The 14,715-nt window shown below is 37.0% G+C and overlaps 1 protein-coding gene across 1 annotated transcript in view; it reads left to right on the forward strand.

Moving 5' to 3' along the window:
* The window catches only part of qrfprb (pyroglutamylated RFamide peptide receptor b), a 33,821-nt gene that overhangs the window by 9,078 nt on the left and 10,028 nt on the right, over window positions 1–14,715 (forward strand). Inside the window, exons 3-4 of the mRNA XM_007235442.3 lie at window positions 6,080–6,238; window positions 10,748–10,809. Of these exons, the coding sequence (XP_007235504.2) occupies window positions 6,080–6,238; window positions 10,748–10,809 (221 nt within the window). The remainder of the gene's footprint in view (window positions 1–6,079; window positions 6,239–10,747; window positions 10,810–14,715) is intronic.

Below are 14,715 nucleotides of genomic sequence, written 5' to 3' on the forward strand. Positions count from 1 at the left end.
CTAAATAATTTAATATTGGAGTGATAAGCCTTCAAATGTGAGTATGTAATTTCAGGCAGAAAATGGTAAAAATAGGCTTGGAGCTTACCACACAAAAAAGTATATGTTTGTATATGGTTTTATTGAACACACCATGTTAACATTCACAGTGACGGTGGAAAAAGTATGTGAACCTTTGGATTTAATAACTGGTTGACCCTCCTTTGGCTGCAATAACCTTAACCAGTCATTTCCTGTAGCTGCAGATCAGACCTGCACAACAGTCAGGAGGAATTTTGGATCATTCCTCTTTACTAAACTGTTTCAGTTCAGCAATATTCTTGGGATATCTGGTGTGAATCTCTCTCTTGAGGTCATGATGCCACATCATCTTAATTGGGTTGAGGTCAGGACTCTGCAGAAGACGAATTTTCTTCTGTTAAAGCCGTTCGGTTGTTGATTTACTTCTATGTTTTGGGTCGTTGTCCTGTTGCATCATCCATCCTCTGTTGAGCCTCAGTTGGCGGAAAGATGCATTTTAAGTTTTCCTGCAAAATGTCTTGGTTAACTTGGGAACTAATTTTTCCTTGATGACTTCAATCCGTCATGATGGTGTGCTGTGCCTTTTTTCTCCACACATAGTGTTGCGTGTTCCTTCCAGACAACTCAATTTTGGTTTCATCTGTACACAGTATATTTAGCCAGCCTTGTACTGTGTGTTATTGTATCGACTATTGTCAATATTGTAATATTGAAAATCAAAACAAATCACTATCAAGGCCAAAAAAATATTAGTGATGTAAAACTCAAAGCTTAGATTTGAACCAAATCAATTATAATTTGAATCACAGTTCTGTATCAAAACAAAGGAAAAAGCCATGTGACTGTCCCAAAACAGATTTTATTAAGTTACACCTTCAAATATTTTCTCATGTTTTGGTACTTGCCTAAGTGAAAGCAGCTGATCTGAATTTAGAATTGTTGGCCCCAAATGTTTCTAAATCAGAGTTGTGTTGTTCTAAAACATTTTCTACATGCTTCACGACCATTATGAAAAGTAACCGTTTCATGAGTAAACACATGGTTTTATGGTTAAAGGGCTGTTTCATGTAGTTCACCAAGTAAATTTGGTTTTGGTCTCATTTGTACAAGGGGAATTCAGGGAAATGTGACTGTGCACATTTTATATATATATTTTCTTCTTTTTTTCATGAATGTCACTGTAAATTTTATTCTTGCAACTTAACTAAAATCCTACTGAGTAAAAGAAACGCTTCAGTCAAAAAACCCAGCTGTAGTTGGACACAGGTAGTACACTGCTACCAGACCCAGAATAAATACATTTTACTGCCAGCTTTATATCTGTTTTGTTGTTGTTGTTGTTTTTGGCTAGAAACATTTAAGGCTTGGTTACATGAGGGAAAGTATGAGTCTGTAGTAGTAGTAGTAGTAGTAGTAATAGGTCTCACAAGATCGAATCTTTTTCAGAATCAATTGGTTCATTTCATTCAATCTCCCAAAGGCACCACTTTTGCCATCCCTGGTTTTGACTGAAGCCTTAAGGAAAATTAACAAAGCATCAAAGTATACTAAGACTAGAAAATGAAAATCAATGACTATCAAAACAAAGAAAATACTAACACACAGAAAAAAATCTCAAGATGGGAGAATACAGAAAGAAGGATCTTCCACCATTTCCCCTTAAACATAAGGCCTCTTAATCATCCTGATCTTCTCCTGTGCTCTCTCCCATTTAGCTAACTCCACAGCTTTTTTATCGGTTTGAGGTCTGAGGACTACGATGGCCATGAGAGGAGCTTGATTTTGTGGCTTGTGAAGCATTTTTGAGTAGATGTGACCACATGTTTAGGGTCATTATCTTGCAGCCAGCGTGGACCAGAGGACCCTCACAGAGCAGCTGTTTTTTGTGCTTTAGGTTATTCTCAACAATGCAGCGACACTAACATGGTGGTGGTGTGTTATTGTGTGTTGCTGCTGGAGTTTTTAAACACTGTCTCTACACACTGCCTACTATAGTAGACAATAAAGTTAGAGGTAGAAGCTCATCTGCTGTTGCACAATTTGTGTTTGTCATCTTCTAGTCTAGGGGTTCTTAAACTTTTTAACGGCGCGACCCCCTTGTATTCTCCAGAAAATGTTGCGACCCCCGTCATTGGCAGCACAAATAAAATGGTTGGTATGGTTGGGCCTGCATTGAGGCACAAATATTTTCTATGCATGGCTTAGTAGGGCTCAGGAACAGGCGCAAATCACCTTTTTACATTGAGACAGGCTCTGTATTTGTTTTTTAGATCATGCAAAAAATCCAGATTCAAAGAGAATGTTGATCCAAAGGGGAGGATTTTTTTCAGTGCCATTGAACTTAGTGCTGGGAACTCTGTTAACAGTAAAATCCAGAAATCATGCAGAGAGCACTCTTAGCTACATACCCCACACTGCAGTCGTGAATCCTCTCCGTCGCTTGTCGGTGTAAATTTATATTTCAAGTACTTTTCATCAGATTTTTTTCTGAAAAACAGTTTAGTGCCCAAATCTGATTTGTCTCAAGTTTAGCTGAGAAAACGTGACCCCCTGGAAGTATGGCACGACCCCCTGGGGGGTCCCGACCCCCAGGTTAAGAACCCCTGTTCTAGTTCTTTATCAGAGGTGACAGAATGCTGTCTACAGGATGCTGCGAACAAGATGCTGCCCACAGGATGCTGTTTAGAGCTTAGATTCTCTGCGCAAACCTGACCCGACCTGAGACCTGACTTTGGCTCAAGAAAATGGTCTGTGAAGTAGGCGTCTGTTTTTTGATGCTATATTTATTGTATGTAAAGCCATGGTGTGATAATTACAATATAGCTAAGTAACAAATCAAACTGTTTTTTTTTTAATTGCACAGGTAAGAATGTTATAATCACACTAGGGGTGTGCAATATCATATTGCACAACCTTTTTGAGTATCGTAAACTGTTTTACCCTGAAATATTGTGCCATTTCACCCACCCCTAATTATTATATCAGGGTACTACTGTTTTTAGCAAAAGAAAAAATCACACTGTTGTCATTTCCCATTATATATCTACTGGAGACAGATTATATCTGTTCAGTATCATTCATTTTACTTTAGTCATGGATACATGGAGATAATTAGAGTTCATTATTAGTATCTTGACATTCTGGATCATTGACTTCTGTTAGAACTCACTTATTATGCAATAAAAACATTTAATTTTCATTTTGTTGCAGTAGAGTATTCTTGAACTATTTATTTTCATTTTGTGTTTTATTATATCGCCAAGAGTATCGTTATCGCAAAAATACCATGAAATATCGTGATATTATTTTAGGGCCATATCGCCCACCCCTAAATCACACAGCTCTTGGCGCACACACAAGCTCCTCCACTTGTCCTCATTTGGCTTGCAGCGCTGTGTGTAGCTGTTCTTAATAAACATTTTTCTTGAAGAATAGGTCTATGCTTCTTCAGTGTTGCAATGTTAATTAATATTATTCATTATTCATTCATATTCACAAAAATAAGCTCCTGTGCCATTTCCTTGTGTTTATCAACTACCTCGGGCCTGATTCACCAAACCGGATTAATGTGGCTTTCTTTAAACCTGGATTTCCTATCCCCCTACACACACTGGATTTCTTTATTCTGGGCTACATTACCATGGTAACACCCAGTGCACGCCAAATGTGCTTCCGGGGGACTGTTTAGGGTCCGTAATTAAGGATTATGGCTGGTAAATAGCTCTAAAAGCAATTAGGACAGCGCTTCAGCCACTCGCTTGTTAGACGCTTGGGTAATTATTGCACATTTAATAATTATTTTGCTTTTTAATGGACATTATTTCACATCGAAAGAAGACGAATTGCACAGCAACCACTCAGATACGTCATCATGTTTTTGGCAAGCAGACCAGTTTATTTTGAGCCCACATCAATTTCTAAACTCGGGGCTAGTTCGGTGAGTGCAAATAAAAAGAAATAGACAAGACATGACATGACAAGACAAGACAACCATGTATGTTATACTTGTGTTGGGCACAGATGGGATTTGGCTTCCACGTTCAACCCATTCGTGCAGTGAACACACACATGCACACACACTAGTCAGTACACTCAGAAGACACACAACAGTGATTTTGCGGAAAAAAGTTTGTCTAGAGCGGTGGAGGGGAGCAGTGCCTGGGGAGCAGCGAGGGTTAAGGGCCTTGCTCAAGGGCGCAACACATGCAGAACACTATATCTGGGTATCAAACCTAATATCAATACAATTCTATACCTAAAAATATGATCAGTATTAACAGTAATATTAATAATAAAAATATTTTGAAATTTTGAACAGAGAGTAATGTAAAGTGGATGTGTTGTATTATACATGCACACTGATTAAGCCTATACCAATGGTTTTAAATTTTGGAATATGGCCCCCTGGTAAGCTGCAGTACTGTTATGGGTGGGTTGGCCAAAAATTTGGTTCTACTTCATGTATTTCTGTTGATTTTGTAAATCAGTGGTAATACACAGCCCTATAGATCCTCCAACAAAAAACAAATATCGACTTTTTTCTCCCTTGGTTAAAATCAGTTATTCTATTTGTTTTGGACAACGCTTTTACATTAAAAACTGTTAGTCTTTATATTGAAGTATAACTTTTTTCCCTCAAAGGGAAATGGTCTGTCCATGATTATTCATTTGATACTGCAGAATTTATAAGAAAGTATATATTTTACTGATTAAAAATGTGTTTTCCCTGTTTTGCAAAGTAAAATCCTTTAATTAAATTCACCCAGCTGGCCAGCAACGTCAATAGACCTTAATTTCAAGTTGAATGTTGTTCATGACGTTAGATGACGGACATCTTATGTCAGGATAACATCTGATACTGATACCAGGTCAGTAATGGCTCTATGTAGGTTAATCTGTATATTAGATCTCCCATTGAAGTCCTGAACTATAGGTAGATGGTGTAGCAGTCTCTACCCAGATACAGTTTTTAAAATTTGATTCTGGGGAAGACTGTTGGTTCGAATCCTGGTCATGCAGCTTGCCATCAGCCAGAGCCCTGAGAGAGCATAATTGAGTCTCGCTCGCTGGGTGTGTATATGGCACTCTTTCCCCTCATCACTCTTAGGGTGATGTCAATTAGCACAAGGCATATCAAAACAGTCATTGCGCTTTCCTCGGGGTGCACTGGCTAATCAGCAATGCTACATTGTAAAAGACGTGGTGGCTGAGGTGGTGTGCTAGTCTTCACCCTCTTTGTGTTGAGGCCTTACTTGAGATGTGGGACATTCAGCTGAGTAGTAGTAAAATGGGTGGTACAACCTAAATTGTGGAGAAAAATAGGAGAAACTTAGAAATTAAAAATAAAATTGGATTCAAATTGATCTTCATGTAAATGTTTTAAAATCGATTCATATTCAACCCAAGATCAATCTTTGAAATAAGTTTGTCAATATGCCGGAGAGCCAGCTGCAGCCAGCAGTTTCAGACCAGCAGTTGCAAGACGTGCCATAGTTTTAGAGAAGATAACGTAATTGACAAGTTTTATTTCTCACCTAAGTTACTAAAGCCTGCTATGCTAGATAAACTATGTGCCAGTAAATGTATGCTATCCTATTAACATTTTGCAAACAAGTTAGCATTTTTCAACCTTAGGTAATCAATCTCATTTATATCTAAACAAAAATTGTGAGTGTAGCTGAAATATTACTAAATGAATTAATATCACAAATCAAATCGATTCTGTAAATCAGTGGTGAATCTCTAGAGTCCTTCCAACAAATATCCATATAACCATTTCTTTATTCGTGAATTAAGATACAATTGTAATATTGTAAAATAACAGATTTCTCCAAAAAGGAACTGTCTGTATAGGCCTGTATATGGTTATTTATTTAAAGGGCTCAAATGTAATTAGAATACAGCAGAATTTTTTACAGAAATCAATATAGAATAGAGTTATGATGGATTCAGACGAGTATCTGTAGTTTTCTTACCATTTGATATGTCTGTTCATATCAATACTAAGTAGTTTATCTCTGATAAAGACTGATGATTTTTGTCTCTTGTTCTCCTGTAGGTGTCCTGGTGTGTAAAACTGTCCCGTTCGTCCAGACCACAGCGATAGTGACGGGCATCCTCACCATGACCTGCATCGCTGTGGAGAGATACCAGGGCATCGTCCATCCCCTTAAAATGAAGAGGCAGTACACTCCCAAACGTGCTTATAAAATGCTGGGTGAGTTACAGGACAGGGCTCTATTACAGGCGGTACAGTGAGACGCCTTCAGCTCGTTCAGTAAATAAATCAAATTCTGCTACTCCATTACTGCTGTTTTATGATACAGTTGTGGTCAAAAGTTTACATACACTTGTAAAAAAACATAATGTTATGGCTGTCTTGAGTTTTCAATAAGTTCTATAACTCTTATTTTTCTGTGATAGAGTGATCGGAACACATACATGTTTGTCACAAAAAACAGTCATAAAATTAGGTTCTTTCATAAATTTATTATGGGTCTGCTGAAAATGTCACCAAATCTGCTGGGTCAAAAATATACATACAGCAACAAAATTTGTCAATTTTGGTGATGTAGCGAGTTGTGTCAATCAAATTAGCTTCATGTCATGGCCTCTTCACTTCTTGTAAGTGATTCTGATTGACTACAGCTGTTGACTTCTCATGAGCCCATTTAAATAGGGGTCATTTGACCCAGTGATTAGACTCAGCTACAAAAGCTACAATGGGAAAGTCAAAGGAGCTCAGTGTGGATCTGAAAAAGCGAATTATTGACTTGAACAAGTCAGGGAAGTCACTTGGAGCCATTTCAAAGCAGCTACAGGTCCCAAGAGCAACTGTGCAGACAATTATACGCAAGTATAAAGTGCATGGAACAGTTGTGTCACTGCCACGATCAGGAAGAAAACGCAAGCTATCACATGCTGCCGAGAGGAGATTGGTCAGGATGGTCAAGAGTCAACCAAGAATCACCAAGAAGCAGGTCTGCAAGGATTTGGAAGCTGATGGAACACAGGTGTCAGTCTCCACAGTCAAGCGTGTTTTACATCGCCATGGACTGAGAGGCTGCCGTGCAAGAAATAAGCCCTTGCTCCAGAAAAGGCACCTTAAGACTTGGCTGAAGTTTGCTGCTGATCACATGGACAAAGATAAAACCTTCTGGAGGAAAGTTCTCTGGTCAGACGAAACAAAAATTGAGCTGTTTGGCCACAACACCCAGCAATATGTTTGGAGGAGAAAAGGTGAGGCCTTTAATCCCAGGAACACCATGCCTACTGTCAAGCATGGTGGTGGTAGTATTATGCTCTGGGGATGTTTTGCTGCCAGTGGAACTGGTTCTTTGCAGAAAGTAAATGGGATAATGAAGAAGGAGGATTACCTCCAAATTCTGCAGGAAAACTTAAAACCATCAGCCCGAAGGTTGGGTCTTGGGCGCAGTTGGGTGTTCCAACAAGACAATGACCCAAAACACACATCAAAAGTGGTAAAGGAATGGCTAAACCAGGCTAGAATTAAGGTTTTAGAATGGCCTTCCCAAAGTCCTGACTTAAACCCCATTGAGAACATGTGGACAGTGCTAAAGAAACGGGTTCATGCAAGAAAACCATCACATTTAGCTGAACTGCACCAATTCTGTCAAGAAGAGTGGTCAAACATTCGACCTGAAGCTTGCCAGGAGCTTGTGGATGGCTACCAAAAGCGCCTAGTTGCCGAGAAAATGGCCAAGGGACATGTAACCAAATACTAATGTTGCTGTATGTATATTTTTGACCCAGCAGATTTGGTGACATTTTCAGCAGACCCATAATAAATTTATGAAAGAACCAAATTTTATGACTGTTTTTTGTGACAAACATGTATGTGTTCCGATCACTCTATCACAGAAAAATAAGAGTTGTAGAACTTATTGAAAACTCAAGACAGCCATAACATTATGTTTTTTTACAAGTGTATGTAAACTTTTGACCACAACTGTATATGAGCTCAACCTTCAGACCCAGGAAGGGCAGAACTAACACTACAGCCTCATACCTTGCAGTCAGTTTAGCTCCCAGTGTTTTAAAATCAGTCAATCAAGTTTTTCTAAATGGAAAATGAATTGTAGATTTAATAGTAGTTTAATTATCACAATTCAGCTTCCTGTAGTGTGAGGTGGAGACGGTTCTCTAGTGCGAAACTCAACTTTGACATCATGGCACTTTAAATTCCTCTAAATAAGACTTAAGAAAACATGGGCAGAGCTTGCAGAAATCATAGAAGGCAACTGAAAAAAAAAATAAAGTACAGTTTATGCTTTTTTATTGAGTTAGATTGTAGTTTCTGCTCTTTTAATTGAGTTAGATTGTAATACAGTTCACATCATTTCACCATAGTATAGTTTATGCTTTTTTATTGAGTTAGATCGTGAGACAGTACCCATACTTTTTTAATATAGTATAGTTTCTTTGCTGCTCTTTTAATTGAGTTAAACTGTGATACAGTAGTCGTACTTTCATTACAATATACCTTTTGCTCTTTTATTTTAGTTAGTTTGCGGTAGAGTACCAATACTTTCAGTAAAGTACAGTATCTGATATTTTAATTGAGTTAGACTATGAAACAGTACACATACTTTAAGTAAAGTACAGTTTCTGATATTTTAATTGAGTTAGACTATGAAACAGTACCAATACTTTCAGTAAAGTACAGTATCTGATATTTTAATTGAGTTAGACTATGAAACAGTACAAATACTTTAAGTAAAGTACAGTTTCTGATATTTTATTTGAGTTAGACTATGAAACAGTACACATACTTTAAGTAAAGTACAGTTTCTGATATTTTATTTGAGTTAGACTATGAAACAGTACCAATACTTTCAGTAAAGTACAGTTTCTGATATTTTAATTGAGTTAGACTATGAAACAGTACCAATACTTTCAGTAAAGTACAGTATCTTATATTTTAATTGAGTTAGACTATGAAACAGTACAAATACTTTAAGTAAAGTACAGTATCTGACATTTTAATTGAGTTAGACTATTAAACAGTACCAATACTTTCAGTAAAGTACAGTTTCTGATATTTTAATTGAGTTACACTATGAAACAGTACCAATGTTTTTACTAAAGTGCAGTTTCTGCTTTTTAATTAAGTTACAATTAGATACAGTGACCATTATTTCACTATAGTACATTTTTCTTTCTTTTTAATTGAGTTAGACTGTAAAACAGAACTAATTTTCACTATACTACAGTTTCTCTAATTTAATAGAGTTAGTCTATTAAATTAGTCTATTAAAGAACCTATTATTTCACTACAGTATTGTATCTTTTTAATTTGAGTTAGATTGTAATACAGTACACATACTTTCACTATACTACAGTTTCTCTCCTCGTTTAATATGAGTAATATAGTACCCAAACTTTTATTGAATCACATTTTAGCTCTTTTTATTTTAGACTGTGATAAAGAATCTATATGTTCTCTGAAATACAGTTTCTGCTTTTTTTATTAAGTTATAATGTGATACAGTGACCATACTTTTGAAATATTTTAGTTTCTTTGCCTTTTTAATTGAGTGTGATGCAGTACCCATACTTTCAGTATAGCACAGTTTCTGATCTTTTAAATGAGTTATATTGTGAAAGTTCCTATTCATTCACTGAAGTACAGTTTCTGTTCTTTTTAATTTGGTTTATCATGCAGCACCCATACTTTTACTATAGTATAGTTTATTTGCTCTTTTAATTGAGTTAGATTGTGATACAGTCCCCAAATTTTCATTGAAGTACATGTTCTGCTCTTTTTTAAATTAGTTAGTCTGTGACACAGAACCCATACTTTCAATGAAGTACAGTATCTGATACCGTATATCGTGAAACACTATCCATTCTTTCAATATAGTATAGTTTCTCTGCTCTCTAAAATGGGTTTAACTGTGATACAGAATTCATACTTTCACTATATTACTGTTTCTGTTTTTTTAATTGAGTTAGATTGTGATACAGATCCCATACTTTTATTATAGTATAGTTTCTCTGCTCCTTTAATTAAGTGAGACTCAGATACAATACCCATACTTTTTTTAATTAAAATTTATACAAATTACAAAAAAACAAACAATATTACATACTTACATTTAGAAAAGTAACAGTTTTACATTTATAAATTCACAAAACCACACCTTTTATTTTGTTTCTTTTTGTCTATAGTCCTTCTCCTCTTCAATTCTCTTACAATGTGACTAAAAAACGTAGTGCTTGGTACAAAAATTTGATCGATTGTCATCCTTGTTCTCGTTTTCCATGACTATTTCTTGTTCACTATAGCATTATATGTGCTCTTTTTTTATGTGTGTTAGATTGTGAAGTAGTACCCAAACCTTCACTGAAGCGATAGACTTCTGCAAAAAAAAGGTTGCAGTATAATTTATCTGAACTTTTTCCATTTCTGTTGATAGACTAGTAAACTACGTTTGGCTTCCAGTGCTAAAATGAGGTCGGCCCATGGCCTCTGCACCTCACACCCCCACCTCAATTATGTGGGCCGGGTTCTGAAAGATTTCAATCAGGCAGCAGCTTTTAAAGCCCACCCACGTAAAGAGCTGGGAAATGTGAACAGCTGTCAGATATATGTGAAGTGTGTATGACGAGAGTTCCTGGCAGCACTCTGAACTGATATGACAGAGCAGTAATTGAACACTCTTTATATTTGTGTTTTTTATATATGTCTGTTTTCCATCTTTAGGACTGGTGTGGGTGGTCTCCATCATGGTGGGGTCTCCGATGCTGTTCGTCCAGCAATTAGAGGTGAGCAGAAAAACGAGTGCCTTCAGTCGTCTGAATTTGTAAATTCCGCTAAACATTTAAAGCAGAAATGAATGATAACTGGGTCAATATCTGATGTGGATGAAAGGGAATGAGCTGCTGCAGAAAATATACAATGTCCTTGAAAAATATTGCCTCCAGCCTCAGGCTAGGCAATATTTTTTATGTGCTTGAAAAAGTTCTATGAGCAGCTTTTCTATGATATTAATAGTTTATCAAGTTGAAATCGAGCTCACTACACCATAGTACTGGCCAGGAATACCAGAGGATTAGACTTATCGGTAAAGCTTTCATGAATTCTACATTCATGTTAGCTCTACTGAGAAGATACACCACTGTCCAAAAGGATCAATATTCGTTCAATTCGTATTTCAATCAATATTTGTGATCAAATGAGATCAACAGAATGAGGAAATTATTATATAACAAAAAGGGGGAAACTAGATACAAAAAAATGTTACACGACTACACAAAACACATTTCTAGCCTGACTTAGAAATTGTAGAACTCCAGAAGAAATCTATAATAGAAATATCACAGTAGAAGAAATTTGGTGTTCTGTTTAAATACTGCTGAAATTACACAATTATCAATAACAAATTGAATACCACAAAAAATACATACAATTAAATACATGTACATTAACAAAAACACTTATTTGAGCTTTTTTTTTTAATTAACAAGTGTGTGAAAGTGACCTTGGGTTTGGGTTTGATTAGACACAGGTTTCCCACACTGGCCTAGGTACTTTTCTAACCTATTAAAGGAGAACTCCGGTGTAAAATTGACTTTGAGTGTAGTAGAACGTGATAAAGAGTACTAACCTTTGTTGAATAGTTCACCTCCGCTCTCCCACAGCTTTCCAAGATCCAGCAATTTTGTGCTTTTTGCCCAGCACTCAATTTTAATAACTTTAAAAAGTGCACAGGAAGCTTATTAAAAACCACTGATTACAACCTGTCGCATACCTCAATTTCCAGGCGCCGCTTGAGTGAAATTTGTTTTTTTTTTTTTAAAGCTTCTTATAAACATTTAAAGGGATTAATGCCTCATTTTAAATGTCAAGAGCTCTCCAGATTCTACCAATGAGGTGCGGAACTATTTTGAGTCTGGATAACAGTGGAAAAAGTGATTTATCTGCAGGGGCAAGTGGATTTCCTGCCCGTTGTAAAGAGTGCTGGGCAAAAAGCAAAAAATTACTGGATCTTTGAAAACTGTGGGAGAGCTGTATCATTTTAGTACTGTTTATCAGTTTTACTACACCAAAAGTAATTTGTATTTATTTCTCCTTTAAGCTATGCCAATTACCCAACCAATTCAGCTTTATTCCTCCATCAATGTCAATGCCCCAACACCAGGAGGGTAAAGACTAGCACATGCTTCCTCCACTACATGTGAAGTCAGCCACCTACTGCGGATGTAGCAACACAGAGTAGCCAGCATGCTCTGAGGAAAGCGCAGTTCTTGAACAATTGTGACAATAGTTTTTTTTAGTTTTTTTTTTTTTGTGGTGGGGGGGGGGCTTGGGTGCAACCTGGAGTCTCTAATGGGTTTTTTAATATAATACAAACTTTCTCTGCACCTGCTTCACACCCCCTCGTCTCAGAATCCAGCAGAACCTCAAAGACCTCCCACTAAAAGCAGAGCAGGAAATGACCTGCAGGGCAGAACACACAACTCAGCATGAAAGACGCTCAGAACATGCAGGTTACACACGGTGCCATCCTGCTGGGAAGAGCTAAACACACGCCAACACAGTATAAAACACTGCGCTTCAACTGGGCAAACCTGTTCCATCAAAACATGCTCATGTTCCCATAGCAACATCACCTGCAATTGTACCGATACAGCTCCAGTTTCTCTAAAAGTTCCTCTTAAAAGAAACTGGCTAGGTTAACTTTTAGCCTAACCTTGAATCAATCCTAAAATCGTACCCTAACTCAAACCTTATCTTACTTTTAAATCTAACCCTAACCTTAATCCTAACCTTGACCTTGAATCAACCCTAAAAACCTAACCTTTAAATATATCCCTAACCTTCATCCTAACCTCGACCATGAATCAACCCTAAAAACCTTAACCTAAACTTTAAATCTACCCTAACCTTAATCCTAACCTCGACCATGAATCAACCCTAAAAACCTTAACCTAAACTTTAAATCTACCCTAACCTTAATCCTAACCTCGACCATGAATCAACCCTAAAAACCTTAACCTAACCTTTAAATCCAACCCTAAAAACCTTAACCTAACCTTTAAATCTAACCCTAACCTTAATCCTAACCTCGACCATGAATCAACCCTAAAAACCTTAACCTTACCTTTAAATATATCCCTAACCTTAATCCTAACCCTAAGCCTAGCCTCGACCATGAATCAATCCTAAAACCTTAACCCAACCTTTAAATTTATCCATACACCTAACCCTAACCTTAAGCCTAACCTCGACCATGAATCAACCCTAAAACCTTAACCCAATCTTTAAATCTAACCCTGAACCTAACCCTAACCTTAAGCCTAATGTGATTTTGTATCACATTTCTTTAAAACCTGTAGTCTCTAAAGGGCTTTTTTTAATATAATACAAACTTTCTCTGCACCTGCTTCTTGAGTGACCCACACCCCTCCTCTCAAAATACAGCAGAACCTTAAAGACCTCCCACTAAAACGGCTAATACGTGCACGCAGAAGTATAAATGCACTTTGCTGCCTAGCACACTCTTGCTGGACACACCCTAACCCAAACCTTAACCTAACCTTTAAATCTAACCATACACCTAACCCTAATCTTAAGCCTAAGCTTGACCATTAATCAATCCTAAAACCCAGCCCTAACCCCAAACACTAAAATGTAAAGATTAGACGAGCAGTTGTTAGTTGACCATCAATAAGGCATCTTCTATGGACCATCCAAGTAAAGTTTTACCCATAAATCCAAGTAAAGTTTCTCACATAGCTTGTTTAGCCTGGACTTTTTCACTTTTTTTATTAGATTCTAACTAAAATACAAGTGTGAAAGCTGCTGCAAGGCCATGGTCCAGACCAAAAAGAAAGTGGTCTCGGTTAGGTTCATTTGCAGTGTGAAAACACTTTTCTAGATGGTTCAGATTTCCCTACCAATTACAGGAAGATGAGTTGGGCTATCATCATCTATTAAACAACAAAAGAACAAAAAGAAGTGGTGTTGTGCTGAAATTTGTCTCCCCTTGGCATGCAGATGTGTACAAAAGTAGTATGTGTAAAACAGTTAACACGGGTGATTCCTGTATCTACTGTAACTGTAGATTAACCCTCATTTATAAACAGAAATAAGAGGAATCCGAGGGGAATCTGTTACACTCATTCTGCTGCCAGAATTCAAAGGAATGGGACAACATGCCAACAACTGCCTAGTATAATGAGACTCCACTCATCATGGTAGGTGATGATAACAGGATGTATTAAAGTTTTTAATGTGCTCAGTCACTAAACTGCAGTGTAAAACCAAACCAACCAGACTAATTGTATGGTATACAACGTAACAAACACATCAACCTTGGTTAACTTTGTTCCAGACTTTCAGGTGTGTAGACGCCCTCAATACTGATCTATTCCCTCATTTATTCTTGGTAATGTGCATTGATCATCTCTCAGTGTGCTGATTCTATATGTACTGATGGACTGAATTCAATCTGTGAGTTCATTTAGAGCTGCAAACACATCACTATAGAAAATAAACAATAAACACAAAAAAACATTATCTCATTTCTGTGTCATCTTGAGAACAGATCACAGACCACAACAATAGAGATCTTTATTCAGAGGGTGTCTGTAATCAGAGCTAGAGGTGTAAAAATGCTAGTGGCTAGTGAGTTGCAGCTCAAGGAAGGCAGATGTTTCTAATAAAGT

This window comes from Astyanax mexicanus, chromosome 15 (assembly GCF_023375975.1).
Source record: "Astyanax mexicanus isolate ESR-SI-001 chromosome 15, AstMex3_surface, whole genome shotgun sequence".
Classification (NCBI taxonomy): Eukaryota; Metazoa; Chordata; class Actinopteri; order Characiformes; family Acestrorhamphidae; genus Astyanax; species Astyanax mexicanus.